The 19,437-nt window shown below is 46.1% G+C and overlaps 2 protein-coding genes and 1 long non-coding RNA gene across 5 annotated transcripts; 2 read left to right on the forward strand and 1 right to left on the reverse strand.

Annotated features, from left to right (window-relative positions):
* Nucleotides 1-565: 565 nt before the first annotated feature.
* LOC139573087 (uncharacterized) lies at nucleotides 566-4,143 on the reverse strand. Its single transcript, XR_011674539.1, has 2 exons — nucleotides 4,009-4,143; nucleotides 566-2,009 (listed from the first exon to the last, which is right to left on the reverse strand). It is a non-coding gene; the product is annotated as an uncharacterized lncRNA (long non-coding RNA).
* On the forward strand, nucleotides 913-6,265 carry gpr20 (G protein-coupled receptor 20). The gene is made up of 2 exons (XM_071396140.1): nucleotides 913-3,159; nucleotides 5,961-6,265. The coding sequence occupies exon 1, from the start codon at nucleotides 913-915 to the stop codon at nucleotides 2,011-2,013; it is 1,101 nt and encodes a 366-aa protein (XP_071252241.1). The 3' UTR covers nucleotides 2,014-3,159; nucleotides 5,961-6,265.
* A 95-nt stretch (nucleotides 6,266-6,360) lies between these two features.
* slc45a4b (solute carrier family 45 member 4b) lies at nucleotides 6,361-18,069 on the forward strand. Of its 3 annotated transcripts, XR_011674538.1 has the most exons (8): nucleotides 6,361-6,598; nucleotides 9,451-9,639; nucleotides 9,921-10,100; nucleotides 10,697-11,859; nucleotides 12,603-12,702; nucleotides 12,930-13,141; nucleotides 15,374-17,063; nucleotides 17,419-18,069. XR_011674538.1 is itself a non-coding variant. In XM_071396137.1 (7 exons), the coding sequence occupies exons 1-7, from the start codon at nucleotides 6,361-6,363 to the stop codon at nucleotides 15,758-15,760; spliced, it is 2,469 nt and encodes an 822-aa protein (XP_071252238.1). In that variant the 3' UTR covers nucleotides 15,761-18,069. The 3 variants fall into 3 exon arrangements, 2 of the variants coding, with proteins under 2 accessions (XP_071252238.1, XP_071252240.1); XM_071396137.1 differs by having other exon boundaries at nucleotides 15,374-18,069; XM_071396139.1 differs by having other exon boundaries at nucleotides 6,456-6,648; nucleotides 15,374-18,069.
* The last annotated feature ends 1,368 nt before the right edge of the window (nucleotides 18,070-19,437 follow it).

The following is a 19,437-nucleotide window of genomic DNA, read 5'->3' on the forward strand; positions in this document are numbered from 1 at the left end:
TTTTCTGTCTAAAAGCCCACCTTCACTGTTAAATATACAAATAAATTACACCCGTCTCTGATTCCCATGTCTGAGAAAACGAATGGATTTCTAGTTGGTAAATAAACACTTGAAATGAATGGAATAGCTCAGATGCCCTTGTAATTGGCTCATTAATGGGGTTGATGCCAACAGAAACAAACACTGTGACTGTACCACAATGGGAGTGGATGGTGGAGAAGTAGTGACATTGGTGGCTAGAGTCCAGGGCCCAGGTCAAAGTTGAATAAGTGTTTAGGTAACAGAGGATGCCTGATCTCATGAGACTCTAGATCCTCAGGAAAGATCTCCCTCCCTGATATGTACACACAAACATACATGGTTACTTTATCTGATTTGTGTCTCAAATTGCACCCTATTCCCTATATAGTGCACTACTTCTGGCCAGGATTTTGGTCAAAACTACAGCACTATATAAGGAATAGGGTGCAATTTGGGACGCAACCCTGGACTGCATACACACTGACGTCCGCATGATCCAATGGAATTGGCTTTATAATGTCCGACAGACTTTTCCCATCCAGTATCAAGTTAGAGTATTTATTTAGATCACCTCATCAAGTAATACAACAACAATGATGGGAATATAATTGTGTCGGCAGGGGGCTGATGTTTTGTTCATGAATGTTTTGTAGATGCAGTCTTCAGTCTTTAGAGAATATCACACCATCTAAACATCATTACAACATGATTACGATATTGGTTTATGTTAAGATTTCCAAGAATGTTTTCCAGAATATTCAGTGTATGGTTCAAAATTCCTCAACTAAAAATGCCATGGTAAATAGGTGTGGGCTAGTTGTGTTGATCTGCAAAATGAACCCACTAAACTCCATATTGTTTTTTTCAGGCCGCGGGGCCAACCACAGAACCATGGAGCCTGCCTATACTGGGATGTCACTGGATAACTCTACCTCAACAGTAATGCCCATGGCGACCTCCGCCGGCAACACCAATGTGAGCAGAGAGCCGTACATGCACCGCCTGGCCCATCTAGACGAGGGTCTCTACAATGACTTCTACAGCCTGTGGATCTGTCTGGTGGTGGTCAACACACTCATCTTCATGGTGGGAATGGTTCTCAACACCCTGGCCCTGTACGTGTTCTGCTTCCGCACCAAGCCCAAGACCACCTCAGTCATCTACACCATCAATCTGGCTGTCACAGACCTACTGGTTAACCTCTCCCTGCCCACACGTATCATTCTCTACTACAGTGGGGGAAAGTGCCTCAACTGCTCCTACGTGCATATATTCAGCTACTTTGTTAACATGTACTGCAGCATCCTCTTCCTCACCAGTATATGCGTGGACAGATACCTGGCCATAGTACAGGTTGAGGCTTCTAGGAAGTGGAGGAACCCTAACGTGGCCAAGGGGGTGTGCATTTTCATCTGGCTCTTCGCTATCGTGGTCACCTACTCCTTCCTCACCACGGCGTTCCGACACGCGGGCTGCTGCGTCTCCAAGCTCTTCGTCCTGACCGTCTTCGAGTTCTTCCTCCCCTTGGTCGTCATCGTGGTGTTCACCGTGCGCATCATGTGTGCCCTGTCCAACTCCAGTCTGATGCAGCAGAGCAGAGAGAGGCGCGTGCGGGCTGTGCAGCTCCTCACCACTGTCCTGGTCATCTTCACCATCTGCTTCACCCCGTTCCACGTCAGGCAGGTGCTGGTGTACTTCTACCCCGACATGCCCCACCACGTCATTGTCTACCACGTCACCGTCACCCTCAGCAGCCTGAACAGCTGCATGGACCCCATCGTCTACTGCTTCGTCACCAACAACTTCCAGTCCAGCATGAGGGGCTTCTTCCGCAAGGCGGAGGCAGAGCTGGAGCAGACCAGTGGGAACATCATCAGCATGCAGAATAGCTCCAAGGGCTCGGGGACTGTCACAGCTATCGCTCACAGTGTGATGATGAACGTCCTGTCCTCCTCCTCTCCCCAGCATGGGAACCACATAGCGTTAGACTGAGAAAGGGATGGGAAGATTGAGGAATGGGATGTTCAGTGTTCAGTGTTCAGAGAGAGATGGACTTCTATTGCCTAACTGTGAGACTCTGGAGTGCAATTGACATAATACAGTAGGCTATTCTCCCATTTGAGAAAATGCTTTCCTGCTTATATTATTGTAGCCTATTGTTGGCTTGGAGAATTAAGTACTTGAAGACATTTTCGGACAAGAAACGTTATTTCTCCTGTGTTGGCCTACACCAGTCACGATGGAGGGCATTGACACTGAATACGACCTATAACGTGTTTATTGCAGCTGTTATACCAGCTGCTCCTGCATGATTTATTTCTACTGTACAATTATCATCTGAGGAGTATTTGTTTACTTTGATCCTAGATCGTATGGACCTCTGACAAAATAGACAAGTAATATTCTACTGCATTGCTATGGAAACAAATAGAAATATATGATAGACAGCTTTTGTAGATTAATGTGTGACATTGTTGTCACAATACATATTTATCGTCAGCCTTCTCAGAAACTGGTTTTATGCAAAGCTTATATTACTGGCAAATATTACCAAACCAATTGTCCAGAAACATATAGAATAAAACATACAAAACCTTATTGATTTCATAGCATGAACTCATTTAGTTTTTATTACTGTTGGAGGGCCAGTGGTGTGCACTCTTCACTCTGCCCCAGGGCAGTGAAGGGGATATTTATTGCACTGTGTAGGGTGCCTTGTTTCGGCTGGGACATTAAACGGTTCTCCTGACTCTCTGTGGTCATACAAAATCCCATGGAGCTTATTGTAGGGGTGTTAGCCTAGTGGTTAGAGTGTTGGACCAGTAACCGAAAGGTTGTAAGTTCAAATCCCCGAGCTGACAAAATAAAATAAATAATTTGTTCTGCCCCTGAACAAGGCAGTTAACCCACTGTTCCTAGGCCATCATTGAAAATAATAATTTGTTCTTAACTGACTTGCCTAGTTAAATAAAGGTAAAATATATATTTTTTTATAAATAACTAAATTCCCAACCTGGTCCCATTCCATCATGGCCATCTAATCACCTCCCTCATTCCTAATTGGCATAATATAACTCACCTCTCCACCTGATTGTGGTGAGCGTTCTGGCACAAAAATGGCCGCCATGCATCACCCAGGTGGGTGCTGCACATTGGTGGTGGATGAGATGAGTTTGACCTTTACTGTGTAAAGCGCTTTGAGTAACCGTAGAAACGCGCTATATAAATCCACTCAATTATTATTATATTTGTTACAATTATCACAGGACAAAAAAAATGCTACTGAATGTTGTGTACATTTGTTGAATAGCATCCAAGCTTGCCTCCCATTGGATAGAATTAGAGCAATTGGTCATGGATTTTAGTGATGTCAGTAGGTACTGCTTTGCTTTTTTACCGTGGCAATTAATGAGATTGAGCAATGCATTTTGTCATTGGACTGGGCATCAGCGTGTTGAAACAGCTAGCAAACTGAGGCTACTCGGGCACACCGACGACTAAGGAACGTGAATACTTCTTTACATTGGAAAGGGGATCAGGTATATTCGATTTGTGTATCTTTATCAGCATTCGGTAGCCTATCCCAGGTTAGCTGGTTATCTACGGGTTACATTCATCATAGCTAGCTAAAATACCGTAGCTACCTAGCTAGCTTCTAAGCTAACGTTAACTAGCTAGTTAGCTACCGTCTGATCATGTGAACACACCTGTCCGTTGTATCATTAGCGTTCGTGACAGCATGTACAATCTACTACACACCAACGTTAATAACAGAGATGGTCTATATTGTAGCGGGCTTTGACGTTAGATATGGGGATAGTGATACCAATAATATACCGGTAACTCATGCCAGAACAGTTTGATAGCATAGTTAGCTAACGTTACAGACTGAGGAAGTTAGCTAGCTCTTTAGCTTGCAAACTTGGCTAGCTTCTGTAACGTTCGCTAATTTAGCACGTTATTGATGAGACGTACTTTATTTCTTACTTCTGAGATAAAAGAACCAGCCAGTCAGCATCTTGAGACAGTCCTGTCTAAAACGTATCCCAACCATTGAGGCGTAAAATAACGGTCCCAACCTATAGTGTGCAACTGCAGCCCGCGTTAAGGGGACGTTCCTGCATGGGCATTACTGAATCTGTAGGAACGCCCCCTCGTGTATCCCATTGGTTCCTTCAATAACCCCCAAAAGGTAAATGAAAGTATACGTTTTTCGTCTCCTGTGTACCGGGTAGGTGTTCTGCGACACCGGTAGGCAGTGTCCTCTCTCCTGCCTGCCCTCATCATTAACAGAACTACCGGAAAACAATGCCTGACAGGCGGGGGAGAAGGACAGTCTACTGGTCACCCCCCACTAGTGCGGGAGGCTGGGGCAACACGGTGTGCTAGTTAGCACATTGTGTTGCCCCACCTCCTGTGTACTCCGAGAGAACCGTGCTCGACAGGCCCCGCCTCCTGCATGCTCTGTACCGGAGAGAACCGTGTGCACGGGAGGCAAGGGCCGTTGTTGCCACCACCTATCGCTAGCTACACCTTACGCTAGATAGGTGTGCCTTTCCAAATCATGTCCAATCAATTGAATTTACCAGAGGTGGTCTCCCAAGTTGTAGAAACATCTCAAGGATGATCAATGGAAACAGGATGCACCTGAGCTCAATTTCGAGGCTCCTAGCAAAGGGTCTGAATACTTATGAATACTTAAGGTATTTCTGATTTTAATACATTTGCAAACATTTATTCTAAAAACCTCTTTGCTTTGTCTTTAATGGGTATTGTGTGTAGATTGAGGAATTTTTATAAAACTTGTATAAAAGTAACAAAATGTGGAATACATTCTGGATGCACTGTATATGCTGTTTAATATGACATGAAGCCTATTTGAAATGATGAGAGCTTGTTACATTCACCTTTTCATGTTTATTATAATACTTTCATTCATATCATATGGTTTGGTTTCCTGTGAGAGAGGAGTGGATTTTAGCAGAGCAGTTAGAAAGGATGAGAGATGAGCAGGATTTCCCACCACTCAACTATTCTTCCCATGAGAATATTGTAGCTAGCTAACTAGACTGGCTGGGGCGTTGAGGGGTTGGTTCTTCAAGGTCATTTTCCATATGAGGATGTTTAGAAGACCCAGTTGAATAAGTTTGACACAAGGGGATAATTGTTGTGTGGTACATTTAGCCAGAACAGGTTTAATGTAAGACCTTATTGGAAATCCCAGCTGTTTAAAAAGAAGGGGGAAAAATCATCAAAAGTTTAATTCAATCTCTGTTAGAACAGTAGGCCACCTGTTTGGGTTGTTAATAGCTACCTCATCTACCCTCAAAGCAAGATAAGTGACTAGGAGCACAGCAATGTCATGCATAACACCACTCATGCCTAACAACAAGGTTGTGCTATGTGTATTTTAGCCTGTATTGTCCATAATGCACATCTATCTTTCTAGGCCTACACTAGTCTTTCATCTCACAGCTGCTGAAACTCCTACAGGACAGCTGGTTCACCCAAGTTCACGCAGTGGCTGAGTTCTTGTGTTTTCAAGACTTGATTGCGTGGATGGAGTTTTCTTCCTCCAATCTGAGGAACTTTCTCCTACAGCTCAATGGGTTGACTCAGTACTTTAGCCTAATTGCAGGTGTACATTTATAGTAATAGGGCTGATTACAGCAGCAGCTCGGTGTATCTATTCGGCAGAATCCCAGCTGAACGTGCATCATTCAACTTTACCCAACTAGCTACTAATGCCCTTATTGTATTTGTACTGCTGACATTTGAAATATAAAATGGGCCTAAACTGTCATACTAGCCTTTATCGGCCTATCCAGAGTCCATAACATTAAAATGTTTATTGGTTATAAAGGCATTATTGACTATGGGTTTACATACTAACGCTCATGCTGTCTGTCTGACTCTGTCTGTCTGTGTCCCCTCTACAGATGAATGAGTCACTCCATGGGGCTCTAGAGAGGAACGTTGTCCACCTCCGCCGTCTCCCTCACCCTGTTCAGCGTCCCCTCTACAGACATCATCAAATAAGCTCTATCTGAATGCCACTTTCTATGGGGTTGGATTCAGTACAGCAACCAGCAGTGAAGAGAGCCAATCTCTTACAAAGCCGCTTTTTGCCACGGAACCTTATGAATTGCTGTCAAAAGTGCCTCGAAAGAACTAAAGAAAACCAGGATTTGTCCTTCATATATAGTGCTGCTGTTTTGATAGTAGTCCTCTGATTGACCATAAAGGGAAGGACAGTTGCATCAGAGCGGACAGGACCGTAAACTACATTAAGGCTTTAGGGGACAGTCATAACTTCTCTCTCCATACGAGCCGACGACCATGGTCCCCCAGAAGGCTGACTTGACTGTTTTGCCATGTCAGGATGTGGTGGCGATGCCAGTGAAGAAGCAGAGCAGTGAGAGGGACGAGGAGAGTCCTGATGGGTCTCTGGGTGAGGGTGCTGGGGGGGAACGTATTCCCCTGCGCAAGTGGGTCATGCATGGTGCTGTCATGTTCGGACGAGAGTTCTGCTACGCCATGGAGACAGCCCTGGTCACACCAGTCTTACTGCAAATAGGTCGGTACCAATGGAGACAGCCCTGGTCACACCAGTCTTACTGCAAATAGGTCGGTACCAATGGAGGGTGTTGGTTGACAAAATAAATGGTAGTGGAGTTACAACTAAGGAATTTCATATGTGTATTTTACCCTTTTTGATAATTGTTTGCCAAATGTTTACCAAAGATTGGTCCCGACCCAGTCTCTGTTCGGTTTCCTCCATCATAAGGACTGGGAGTTATGTGGTGTTAGTTAACTATCTGCACACTGTGCACCGGCAGCATAACAGACCGGGGCCGTTACTAGGTTTGCCACCAATGCAGAATGGAACAATGTCTTCCACAGTGGTTTGTAGGTATGGTGAGAATGTGTGAGTCTGCACATTTCAGTCAACCTGTTTTCCCGCCGGGAACAATTTTGTCGTAAATGGATTTGCGAACTCTCCATCTGTGTGATGTAACTCCTATGTACAGTTTAGGGTACATGGATAGTAGGTCTCTAGGTCTATCTTTATCTACACAGCATGCTGCACATTTCTTTCAATGTATGAGGAACATTGTAGGCAGACATTGTCACACAGCAAAGGGTTAGCTACAAATGAGCTAGTATTGGATAACACAGGCTTATCTAAATCTGCTCCTTCAGGACTGTCATAACAGAAGCAAACATGTGAGTGCACATAATGTTTTGAAATAGTGGTGAAGTAAAAGTTTGTTGTTGTAACCCTTTAAACTTGTACCCGTATACTGGTTGAAAATGGCAGATTTGGGCACTAATAAGCGCCTCCAATTGGAACGCAGTGGCTGTACTCTAACATGTCAGAGCTCTGGCTCTGCATTGGTTTTGACCCACCAGCCGTTCTGAACTTGAGCACCCATCCCTACTCCTAATTGGTCAACTTTTGCAAATTCTTTGTTGTCTGGGTGAGGGATATGCTGTAAATGAAGATGACTCGATGTATTTTGAAAGATGAGAAGTTGAGGATTATACTAAATACCGCTTTGATGTCATACAAGCCAGCCAAACGCCTGTGAGTCCAAATGTGCACTTCACATCTCCATATCATAAACCTCATGTCGTGTACAGTATCAACGTTTGTGATCACTATGTGTGATGTACAGTTACAAGGTGACGTGGTCAGACCCTGGTGGTTCTGAACAGAAGGAGTCTGTTTATTCTGCGGAACAAGCACCTGAATGCACTTAGGACTTCTTTCTACACACCTAAATGACGATATGTTCCTCTGTATTGCCTTGTGAAAGCCTAACGCTCACGCCCACCTGACCCATATTGCGATTTATAATGGACCGTTTTTTGGATTGTGTAAATAACAACAGTAATTGTGTGATGTCGGTGGATGCCGGGTTGTGTCCCAAACTAAACAACTACAAGTGTGCTTGCTTTAGTTCCACAACGGCACAGCTAGGAGAGTTCAAGACTCTTCTTTGAGTCATAAAAGTGCATTGAAATGTCTTAGGAACTGTGCGCACTTTGGAGAGGTGTCTGTCCACTAGGAGACACCAGTTAGACCCTTATGTTGCACCTACCCCACAATTTCCAGGAATATTATTATGTTACTGAATGTATCCAGAGTATATTTTGTTATCAACAACTGTGACAAAAGTAGAGTAAATCTAAAATCAACAGTGGAATGGTTGAATTCAGTCTTGTGCCAGCTGAACTGTTGTGTACTCACCTTTTGGTCTACTCATTTTCCCATGATCTACAAACTCTTCCCTTTCAGTTGCTACAATGGTTATGCATATGCTTTTCATATTTTTTCTTTAAGAAACATTTCAATTTCGCCCTATCCATATAGGCCAATTCCCACGAGTGTAGAGGGTTAAGTCTTGGTGACATTTCCCACTATTCCCTTGAGTATAACCTAGTCCCAGTCATTCATTACGGCCCCTAATGTATAGTCTATGTTTAACTACTATTCCTTGGTATTTCTGAGAAGGATGATCTGACTTGATGCCAGCTTCTCATATCTTGTTGATTTTCTGAGAGGGTTATAAAAATCTGTCCAGAAGCCAGTGACATTTCGATAACCATTTTAGTGCTCAGACTGAGCAACAGACTAGGTCACATTCAGTGCATTCCACTCCATAAACCAACAGGCTACGCTTTTAACCCTTTCTGAACACATTGTACCGTGCACTACCTGGCATTTGAGAGAGGATGGAAAGCTGAATTTATTGTGTTTCCAGTTTCACTGTCTGTTCTGTTGCCATAGCTACGTGAGGCCTATATCATTGTAGCGTTCCTACAGAGAGAAGTATCACAGAGAGGAAGATTGTCAGTTTGTTTCCATAGTTCTTGCAGCAAGTTGTGTCTTGCGTGAGGGCTCTTATCTAGGTTAATGAACAACCGGCTTGTAGAAACACGTCCACTTGTTTTCCTTTTATCTCTAACACACATTCTAGTGGGAGATGTACAGTGATTGTTGTTTAATGTGTAGGACTACTGAAGTAGAGCATCAGCAGTATAAAGCTCAGTAAAACAGCCTAGTTCCAAGCCAAGGTCTACAGTACATCAGAGTGGAGCGTGGTACATTGAGATGGTTCCAGCTACCCACAAACCTCCTTTCACCTCACCTGACACGGCCATATTTAATCTATGCCTCACCAAACCTGCTAGTGACTATGGCATGACTAGAATGTGATTCAGCATTGTTGACTAAAAGCTGCTGTTCTGTAAAGAACGCCCTTTAGGCTGCGGGCAAAAGATTTTGTAATAGTTGAACTTTTGACAAACTAATATTTGATGAATGCTAATACGATTTAATCTGTGATCAGTCTCTCTGTGGCCAAAGCCTTAAGCATGTTGATTGAAGGTGTTTTTTGTGTGTTCTTCTGTTGTTTTTCTCAGGACTTCCAGAGCAGTACTACAGCCTGACGTGGTTTCTTAGTCCCATCCTGGGCCTGATCCTCACCCCTCTCATTGGCTCAGCCAGCGACCGCTGCACCCTGAAATGGGGCCGCAGGAGACCCTTCATCCTGGCACTCTGTGTGGGGGTGTTACTGGGCGTTTCTCTCTTCCTCAATGGGTCCCTCCTAGGTGAGCCTAGTACCCATTGGTACTTAGTTTTGAGGGAGGTACTGTCTGAGTTCCAAATGGAACCCTATTCCTTATAAAGTTCACTACTTTAGACCAGGGCCATAGAGTCCTGTGGGCTGTGGTCAAAAGTAGTGCACTATAAAGGGAATGGGCACTATTTAATCATCATGTATTGGAAATGTGAAACTCCCTTAGATGCTCATGTTTTCTGTATTGTAAAATGATTCTTTAATGAAAGCGCTATACTAGATAAATAGAATGCATTATTCTGTGTGCTCTAGGATTAGCCCTCGGGGACGTTCCCAGCAGGCAGCCCATTGGGATAGTGCTGACCGTGCTGGGTGTGGTTCTACTGGACTTCAGTGCAGACGCCTCAGATGGGCCTATCAGAGCCTACCTGTTGGATGTAGCCGACACAGAGGAGCAGGACATGGCCCTCAACATACATGCCTTCTCTGCAGGTACACTATGCTGCCGTAGTTGTATTGGCTCCTTCTCAATAGTCTGTCCTTGATTCCTTGTGTCCTCTCCTCCCCACCTCCTCAAACATTCGGGAGGGAAGCAAGAAGAGAATTTAAAAACCCTACAAGCACATTTCCTCTCCTCATATCCTGTTCTCTTTCTGCACTTTCATCTGATGTTTTGAGGAGGAGGAGGAGTCAGGGAGAGGACGGGAGGAGAGGACACTAAGACACTTGATAGAATCACTATGTAACTGGGGGGGGTGAATGCCAAATCCACTCTAACAGTTATTATTGCTCAATGTTACGTTAAGAGAGCTATCAGTCATGTCTTGAGTCAGTTTTAATTTGATTTCATGTTGTTGAAGCCGGTGTGTATGGTTGGTGGAGCTACATGTTTGGAATGTGAGGTCACATGGCGCCCCCTCTAAACAAATACAATCTTTACTTTTATTGGTCACGGTTGCTCACGTGATGATTCCCTGAGGGGAATAAACAAAAACATAAGGAAACTCATTTATCATTGGTATTTTGAGCACCGAACAACTCATAAAGTGGCTAACTCTAACATTGTTTTGACATTGTGTATTTGGCAGGGCTGGGAGGAGCGGTTGGCTACGTGCTGGGTGGCTTGGACTGGACCAGCACCATCCTGGGCACGGCCTTCAAGTCCCAGGAGCAGATCCTGTTTGTGTTTGCTGCCGTCATCTTCACCATATCTGTGATTCTACACATGTTCAGTATCAAGGAGGAGAGTTTTGAGGCTCGTGGTGACACTCCGGGAGAGGGAGACTCCGATAGCCTGTCCTCCTCAGGGAAACTGAAGGGGGGCTTGGCGGGGCCTCGTAGTATACCTCAGCTGGACGTTATAGGAGAGGAGGACGCCCAGTCAGAGAGAGAGCTCTTCATCAACGTGGACAGGGTGAGGAGTAAGAGCGACTCGGTGCTGGCCATGCCTGACGCCACCATCGAGCTGGACTCAGACCTGGACCAGGACGGTCATTTCCTGGCAGACATTGAGCCCTCCATCTTTCAGGACTACCCCCAAGATTTCTACCCTGGCACTCCTCAGAGACACTACAGTGGATGGGGCATCCAGGACCAGGAAGGCCCCCAGCCCGAGGCTCAGGCAGACAGCCAGCTGCCCCTCTTCCACCAGGACCCCTCCCCCTACTACAGCAGGGAGCACACGTTGCTCAACAACCAGACCAACCAGGGAGCCAAGTGCCTCAACGGGGCCTCAGCGGCCCCGGCCGTCCCCTCCAACCACACGGCCCGCGGGGCCAACAGCCAGGGCCGTATGCCAGGCCTGAGGCCGTCCAACACCAGCACCACTGCCGGGGCACGCCGCTTCCCCCACACCTTCTACCGCCAGCCGTCATTTACATTCTCGTACTATGGCCGCGTGGGTTCAACACGATACCGCCACCGCAGAAACACCATGGGCAATCCGGCCGGCGCCAACCTCCGCATCAAGACCTCGCAGAGCATGAACGACATCTACGAGCACATGCAGCGGCGGCAGCAGAGGAGGGAGCTCCAGCAGAGCAGCACCACACTGTCCAGCAGTGACTCTGAGAGTGACGACGGGGACGAGGAGGGCACCACGGTCAAGCTGCTGTGGCTGTCCATGCTGAAGATGCCCCCCCAGCTGCTGAGGCTCTGCGTCTGTCATCTCCTCACCTGGTTCTCCATCATCGCTGAGGCAGTCTTCTACACAGACTTCATGGGACAGGTCATCTATGATGGAAAACCCACAGTAAGAACCTGTCCAGTCCTCCATTGTAATTCATTGTTTATTGTAGTTCATTGTAGTTTATTTCAGTAAGAGAATGAGAACTCTTCTTTTATTTGTCCATCTTTCCTCAATAATCTACTGTTCCTGTTTTCCTTCCTTCTCTTACTACTCTTCTTTCGTATTCTCTGTCACCCCTCTGCAGGACAGGGAACCCTCTGAGAATCACTAGGTCTCTGTTTCTCCTCTGCAGGATAGGGAACCCTCTGAGAATCACTAGGTCTCTGTTTCTCCTCTGCAGGACGGGGAACCCTCTGAGAATCACTAGGTCTCTGTTTCTCCTCTGCAGGACGGGGAACCCTCTGAGAATCACTAGGTCTCTGTTTCTCCTCTGCAGGACGGGGAACCCTCTGAGAATCACTAGGTCTCTGTCCCCCCTCTGCAGGACAGGGAACCCTCTGAGAATCACTAGGTCTCTGTTTCTCCTCTGCAGGACGGGGAACCCTCTGAGAATCACTAGGTCTCTGTCCCCCCTCTGCAGGACGGGGAACCCTCTGAGAATCACTAGGTCTCTGTTTCTCCTCTGCAGGACGGGGAACCCTCTGAGAATCACTAGGTCTACTGACAAGGGCTCAAGTTATTTTAAATGCCAATGTAATGTTTTTAATGGGACAAAATGTTAAATCTGATAATATGCACAATTCTGTGGTGCAAATTGCTTTAGGAGTTTCTGGACTTCTTTCTGTACTTCTGTCTTCTCTATCTAGGCTCCTGCTAACTCCACTGAACTGCAGAACTACCATAAAGGAGTCCAGATGGGCTGCTGGGGACTGGTTGTCTATGCTGCTACCGCTGCAGTCTGCTCAGGTAGGTCCTACTCCTTAGAGAAATACACAGTGTGGACAGCAACATGTACAGTGTGGACAGCAACATGTACAGTGTGAACAGCAACATGTACAGTGTGGACAGCAACGTGTATATCAGAGAGTGAGGACTTGACTCACAACCAGTATAGTGAGTACTAAGTACATGCTACTTAATGCAACTCATTTGTGCCAACTCAATAATGTTGCGTATGTTGTATTTGTTGACAGCTGTGCTCCAGAAGTACCTGGACAACTACGACCTGAGCATTAAGGTCATCTACATCCTGGGTACTCTGAGCTTCTCCCTGGGAACCGCCGTCATGGCGATCTTCCCTAACGTCTACGTTGCCATGGTGATGATCAGCACCATGGGCATCATCTCCATGAGTATCTCCTACTGCCCCTACGCTCTGCTGGGCCAGTACCACGAGAACAAGCAGGTGAGGATCACTGTGGAACACCATAGATCACTATACACGGAGTGCACAAAACATTAGGAACACCTTCCTAATATTGAGTTTTTGCCCTCAGAACAACCTCAATATGTCGGGCTATGGACTTTGCAAGGTGTCAAGTGTTCCACGGGGATGCTGGCACATGTTGACTCCCATGTTTCCCACAGTTGTAAAATTAGCTGGATGTCCTTTGGGTGGTGGACCATTCTTTATACACACGGGAAACTGTTGAGTGTGAAAAACCCAGCAGCGTTGCAGTTCTTCACTCAAACCGGTGCGCCTGACACCTACTACCAGACCCCGTTCAAATGCCTGACACCTACTACCAGACCCCGTTCAAATGCCTGACACCTACTACCATACCCCGTTCAAACGCCTGACACCTACTACCAGACCCCGTTCAAATGCCTGACACCTACTACCATGCCCCGTTCAAACGCCTGACACCTACTACCAGACCCCGTTCAAATGCCTGACACCTACTACCATGCCCCGTTCAAATGCCTGACACCTACTACCATGCCCCGTTCAAATGCCTGACACCTACTACCATGCCCCGTTCAAATGCCTGACACCTACTACCACGCCCCGTTCAAATGCCTGACACCTACTACCATGCCCCGTTCAAATGCCTGACACCTACTACCACGCCCCGTTCAAATGCCTGACACCTACTACCACGCCCCGTTCAAACGCCTGACACCTACTACCACGCCCCGTTCAAACGCCTGACACCTACTACCACGCCCCGTTCAAACGCCTGACACCTACTACCACGCCCCGTTCAAACGCCTGACACCTACTACCACGCCCCGTTCAAACGCCTGACACCTACCACCACGCCCCGTTCAAACGCCTGACACCTACCACCACGCCCCGTTCAAACGCCTGACACCTACCACCACGCCCCGTTCAAACGCCTGACACCTACCACCACGCCCCGTTCAAACGCCTGACACCTACCACCACGCCCCGTTCAAACGCCTGACACCTACCACCACGCCCCGTTCAAACGCCTGACACCTACCACCACGCCCCGTTCAAACGCCTGACACCTACCACCACGCCCCGTTCAAACGCCTGACACCTACCACCACGCCCCGTTCAAACGCCTGACACCTACCACCACGCCCCGTTCAAACGCCTGACACCTACCACCACGCCCCGTTCAAACGCCTGACACCTACCACCACGCCCCGTTCAAACGCCTGACACCTACCACCACGCCCCGTTCAAACGCCTGACACCTACCACCACGCCCCGTTCAAACGCCTGACACCTACCACCACGCCCCGTTCAAACGCCTGACACCTACCACCACGCCCCGTTCAAACGCCTGACACCTACCACCACGCCCCGTTCAAACGCCTGACACCTACCACCACGCCCCGTTCAAACGCCTGACACCTACCACCACGCCCCGTTCAAACGCCTGACACCTACCACCACGCCCCGTTCAAACGCCTGACACCTACCACCACGCCCCGTTCAAACGCCTGACACCTACCACCACGCCCCGTTCAAACGCCTGACACCTACCACCACGCCCCGTTCAAACGCCTGACACCTACCACCACGCCCCGTTCAAACGCCTGACACCTACCACCACGCCCCGTTCAAACGCCTGACACCTACCACCACGCCCCGTTCAAACGCCTGACACCTACTACCAGGCCCCGTTCAAAGACACTAAATATTTAGTCTTTCCCATTCACCCTCTGAATGGCACACATACACAATCCATGTCTCAATTGGCTCAAGGCTTTAAAAAAAATGCCATTTTGTATGGCATGTTCAATGAAAACAAAGTTTAAACTCTCTGTTTCGGCTGCATGGCCTTCGTCTTCAACATGTCTCCTCTTCATCTACACTGTTTGAAGTGGATTTGACATCAATAAGGGATCATATCTTTCACCTGGTAAGTTTATGTCATGGAAAGAGCAGGTGTTCTTAATGGTTTGTACACTCAGTGTAGATTACTATAGTTCACTATAGATCTTAACAGACCCAGTTAGTAGACGCTGCCAGTACCATGAGAACAAGGATGTCGGTACACTTTCAAACTGGTCATATTGTTAATAAAAATGACTTTATATGGATATGATGTTGCTCATTCTAGGCCAATGTGATGATAATTGAGTTAGGCTATTACCTAGTTCCAGTCTTTGGACTGATGTGAGAGATTAGTAAAAAGAAATCCCTCTGTCTTTACCGCAGTACATCCACCACAGTCCGGGGAAGTCGCGACGAGGCTTCGGCATCGACTGTGCCATACTGTCGTGCCAGGTGTACATTGCCCAGATCCTGGTGGCGTCTGCGCTGAGCACAGTGGTGGACGTGGTGGGCAGCGTGCAGGTCATCCCAATGATGGCCTCTGGAGGCTCCTTCCTGGGCTTCCTCACCTCCACCTTCCTGGTCATCTACCCAGACTCCTCCACTCCCACCACTACGCAGGACCAGGAGGGGTATGGAGAGGAGGGGGCTCCGGCCCTGGTGGCCCCAGAAGCAGGCCCTAGTGGTAGCAGTATGCAGGAGCCAGTAGTCCTTCTCAAAACGTCGCCTAAGGGCAGCAGCAGCACGACAAACTACGAGTCCACTATTTAAAGAAGAAGAGGGGCAAGGACAAAATACTGCATCTCAATAGTCATAAAGTGGCTTCCTCTCTTTGTCTCCTTTAATCTGCACAGATATCTAGTGGAGAAAGACAGTGACCAAACCTTAACACTCACTAGTCACATGAGTTCCAGTGGGATGGACTGTTCCAATGGACACGTTGTGCATTTCTTGACATATGGCTGTTTTTCTTTTCCTCGTGGGGTTCTAATGTTTGTGGTTTCACTGGATGCGTCTCAAATAGCACCCTACTCCCTTTTATAGTGCACTTTTTACCTGGGTCCATAAGGCTCTGGTCAAATGTAGTGCACTAAATAGGGAATAAGGTGCCATTTGGGACTCATTCACAGTTTGAAAGGCCTGCAGGAAGAAATATCAGACTCAGTATCCACCTCATACACAGGATCTAATGCTGGACTCTCTTTTTTTACTCATGGGATCTAATGCTGGACTCTTTAAACGTGACTTGGACTTTTTCTGTAGATGGTTGTTTAGACTGCACGTGAATATTTTCACTCCATTTCTAAATTGAAAACATGTTTTATTGATATTATTTTGTGATTGTACAAAATGGTTTGAGTGACCGATCAACTTTTTTAGTGCAAACTTAGTTTCCCCACAGACAGGGACTCCTATAGCATTCTATGTTTCTGTGACCTCACTAAAGATGCTGCAGCCACAGAGGATCCAGTTCAAAACAATATAGGAGTCTCTCTTACTATGACCTCACTAAAGATGCTGCAGCCACAGAGGATCCAGTTCAGAACAATATAGGAGTCTCTGTTACTGTGACCTTACTAAAGATACTGCAGCCACAGAGGATCCAGTTCAGAACAATATAGGAGTCTCTCTTACTATGACCTCACTAAAGATGCTGCAGCCATCGAAGATCCAGTTCAGAACAATATAGGAGTCTCTGTTACTGTGACCTTACTAAAGATGCTGCAGCCACAGAGGATCCAGTTCAGAACAATATAGGAGTCTCTCTTACTATGACCTCACTAAAGATGCTGCAGCCATCGAAGATCCAGTTCAGAACAATATAGGAGTCTCTCTTACTATGACCTCACTAAAGATGCTGCAGCCACAGAGGATCCAGTTTAGAACAGTATAGGAGTCTCTTACTATGACCTCACTAAAGATGCTGCAGCCATCGAAGATCCAGTTCAGAACAATATAGGAGTCTCTCTTACTATGACCTCACTAAAGATGCTGCAGCCACAGAGGATCCAGTTCAGAACAATATAGGAGTCTCTCTTACTATGACCTCACTAAAGATGCTGCAGCCACAGAGGTTCCAGTTCAAAACAATATAGGAGTCTCTCTTACTATGACCTCACTAAAGATGCTGCAGCCACAGAGGATCAAGTTCAGAACAATATAGGAGTCTCTCTTACTATGACCTCACTAAAGATGCTGCAGCCATCGAAGATCCAGTTCAGAACAATATAGGAGTCTCTCTTACTATGACCTCACTAAAGATGCTGCAGCCACAGAGGATCAAGTTCAGAACAATATAGGAGTCTCTCTTACTATGACCTCACTAAAGATGCTGCAGCCACAGAGGATCCAGTTCAGAACAATATAGGAGTCACTCAGTTACTGTGACCTCACTAAAGATTCTCACTAAAGATTCTGCAGCCACAGAGGATCCAGTTCAAAACAATATAGGAGTCGGTCTCTTTTACTGTGACCTCAGTATGCCACAGAGGATCCAGTTCAGGGTCAGTCAGTTACATTCCCTGTTATAAACACCCTTCACTAACTCTCTTTCTTCTGTCTATTGACATATATATCATGAAAACACTCAGGGCTATTATACAGCACAGACAATATGATGTCCAGGTTACACCAAAAGTCCAAAGAACCATTCAGGACGTTCCTTTTTGTAGGTCATATTTGCCATTTACTGGGTTGAGTGGCCTATAGCCTACTGTTTACATGGCAGAGTTGGATAAACGTTATCAGCCTTAAGATAATAAAATCCTGAAGTGATGATGCTTACATTCTAACACATATCAATATTTTTAAAAGGGAAAATGTTGTAAACCTCGATTATAGTATGCTGCATGGAAGAGTACTAGATTTCATACTACAACTAGTAATTAAAAATGGTCTATGATCATAAGATGCCTTTGGGCCCATCCAGCATTGAAGAAACCCTACACTGTACTGTGCTACAGTAAGTAGCCCTCTGTTGTTCTGAACCATCTGTTCCACAGGGTAACGTACAAGAAAGGATATTGCTCTGTATGGTTTTACATTTAACAACTGCAAAAGCTGCACAATAAACTTTAAGAACTTTAAGAGAGGACAGTGTGTGTGTCATTATTTATCTGGCAGAACATTCATGCAAATCTGTTGTGAAATCTATATAGAGATTAAGTCCCAAACGGCACCCTATTCCCTATGTAGTGCGCTACTTTTGACTAGAGTCCTACGGGGCATGTACATCTAATGAGCTGTGTGGGCCTAGAAGGTATTCCCAAGCCCAGAGTGTTGGGTTTAGGAGTTGTTCCACCTACGTGAGGTGGTAGATAGCCAGGGTCGTATTCATTAGGAACCAAATGGAAGTAAAGGGGCGGAAACGGGGACGGACCTACCTGAATTTATCCAATAAAAAGTGTCCTGTTGCAAAGCGTTTTGGAGGTGTTCTCAAATGAAGAGGATTCATCATCACAGCCAGCAGAAACATCTGGCTCTAGAAAGTGGGAAAAGGAACTTTTTGGTAAAGTTTTCTTGTCAACTGCTGTAATTTGAGAGGTTTGGTTGTAATGGGGAAAATATAAATGTCTAACTGGTTGTGAATAGTTTTAGTTTGGGAATGTGTGCAAATGAGAAATTAAATTGGTCACACTCAAGTATCAATCTTTATAATATAAATTATCTCAACATTTTGGTTTCAAAGTCGAGCAATGATTTTGTCAAAGTGGAAATGTTATATTCCCTTCTGCTGTTGAACTGTACAGACGTGTTATACCCTGTTAACAACTAACCTGCTGACCCTGTTAACAACTAACCTGCTTACCCTGTTAACAACTAACCTGCTGACCCTGATAACAACTAACCTGCTGATCCTGATAACAACTAACCTGCTGACCCTGTTAACAACTAACCTGCTGACCCTGATAACAACTAACCTGCTGACCCTGTTAACAACTAACCTGCTGACCCTGTTAACAACTAACCTGCTGATCCTGTTAACTAACCTGCTGACCCTGTTAACAACTAACCTGCTGACCCTGTTAACAACTAACCTGCTGACCCTGATAACAACTAACCTCCTGACCCTGTTAACAACTAACCTGCTGACCCTGATAACAACTAACCTGCTGACCCTGATAACAACTAACCTGCTGACCCTGTTAACAACTAACCTGCTGACCCTGATAACTAACCTGCTGACCCTGTTAACAACTAACCTCCTGACCCTGTTAACAACTAACCTCCTGACCCTGTTAACAACTAACCTCCTGACCCTGTTAACAACTAACCTGCTGACCCTGTTAACAACTAACCTGCTGACCCTGTTAACAACTAACCTGCTGACCCTGATAACTAACCTGCTGACCCTGATAACTAACCTGCTGACCCTGATAACAACTAACCTCCTGACCCTGTTAACAACTAACCTGCTGACCCTGATAACTAACCTTCTGACCCTGATA

Source organism: Salvelinus alpinus, chromosome 4 (assembly GCF_045679555.1).
Source record: "Salvelinus alpinus chromosome 4, SLU_Salpinus.1, whole genome shotgun sequence".
In the NCBI taxonomy this organism is placed as follows: Eukaryota; Metazoa; Chordata; class Actinopteri; order Salmoniformes; family Salmonidae; genus Salvelinus; species Salvelinus alpinus.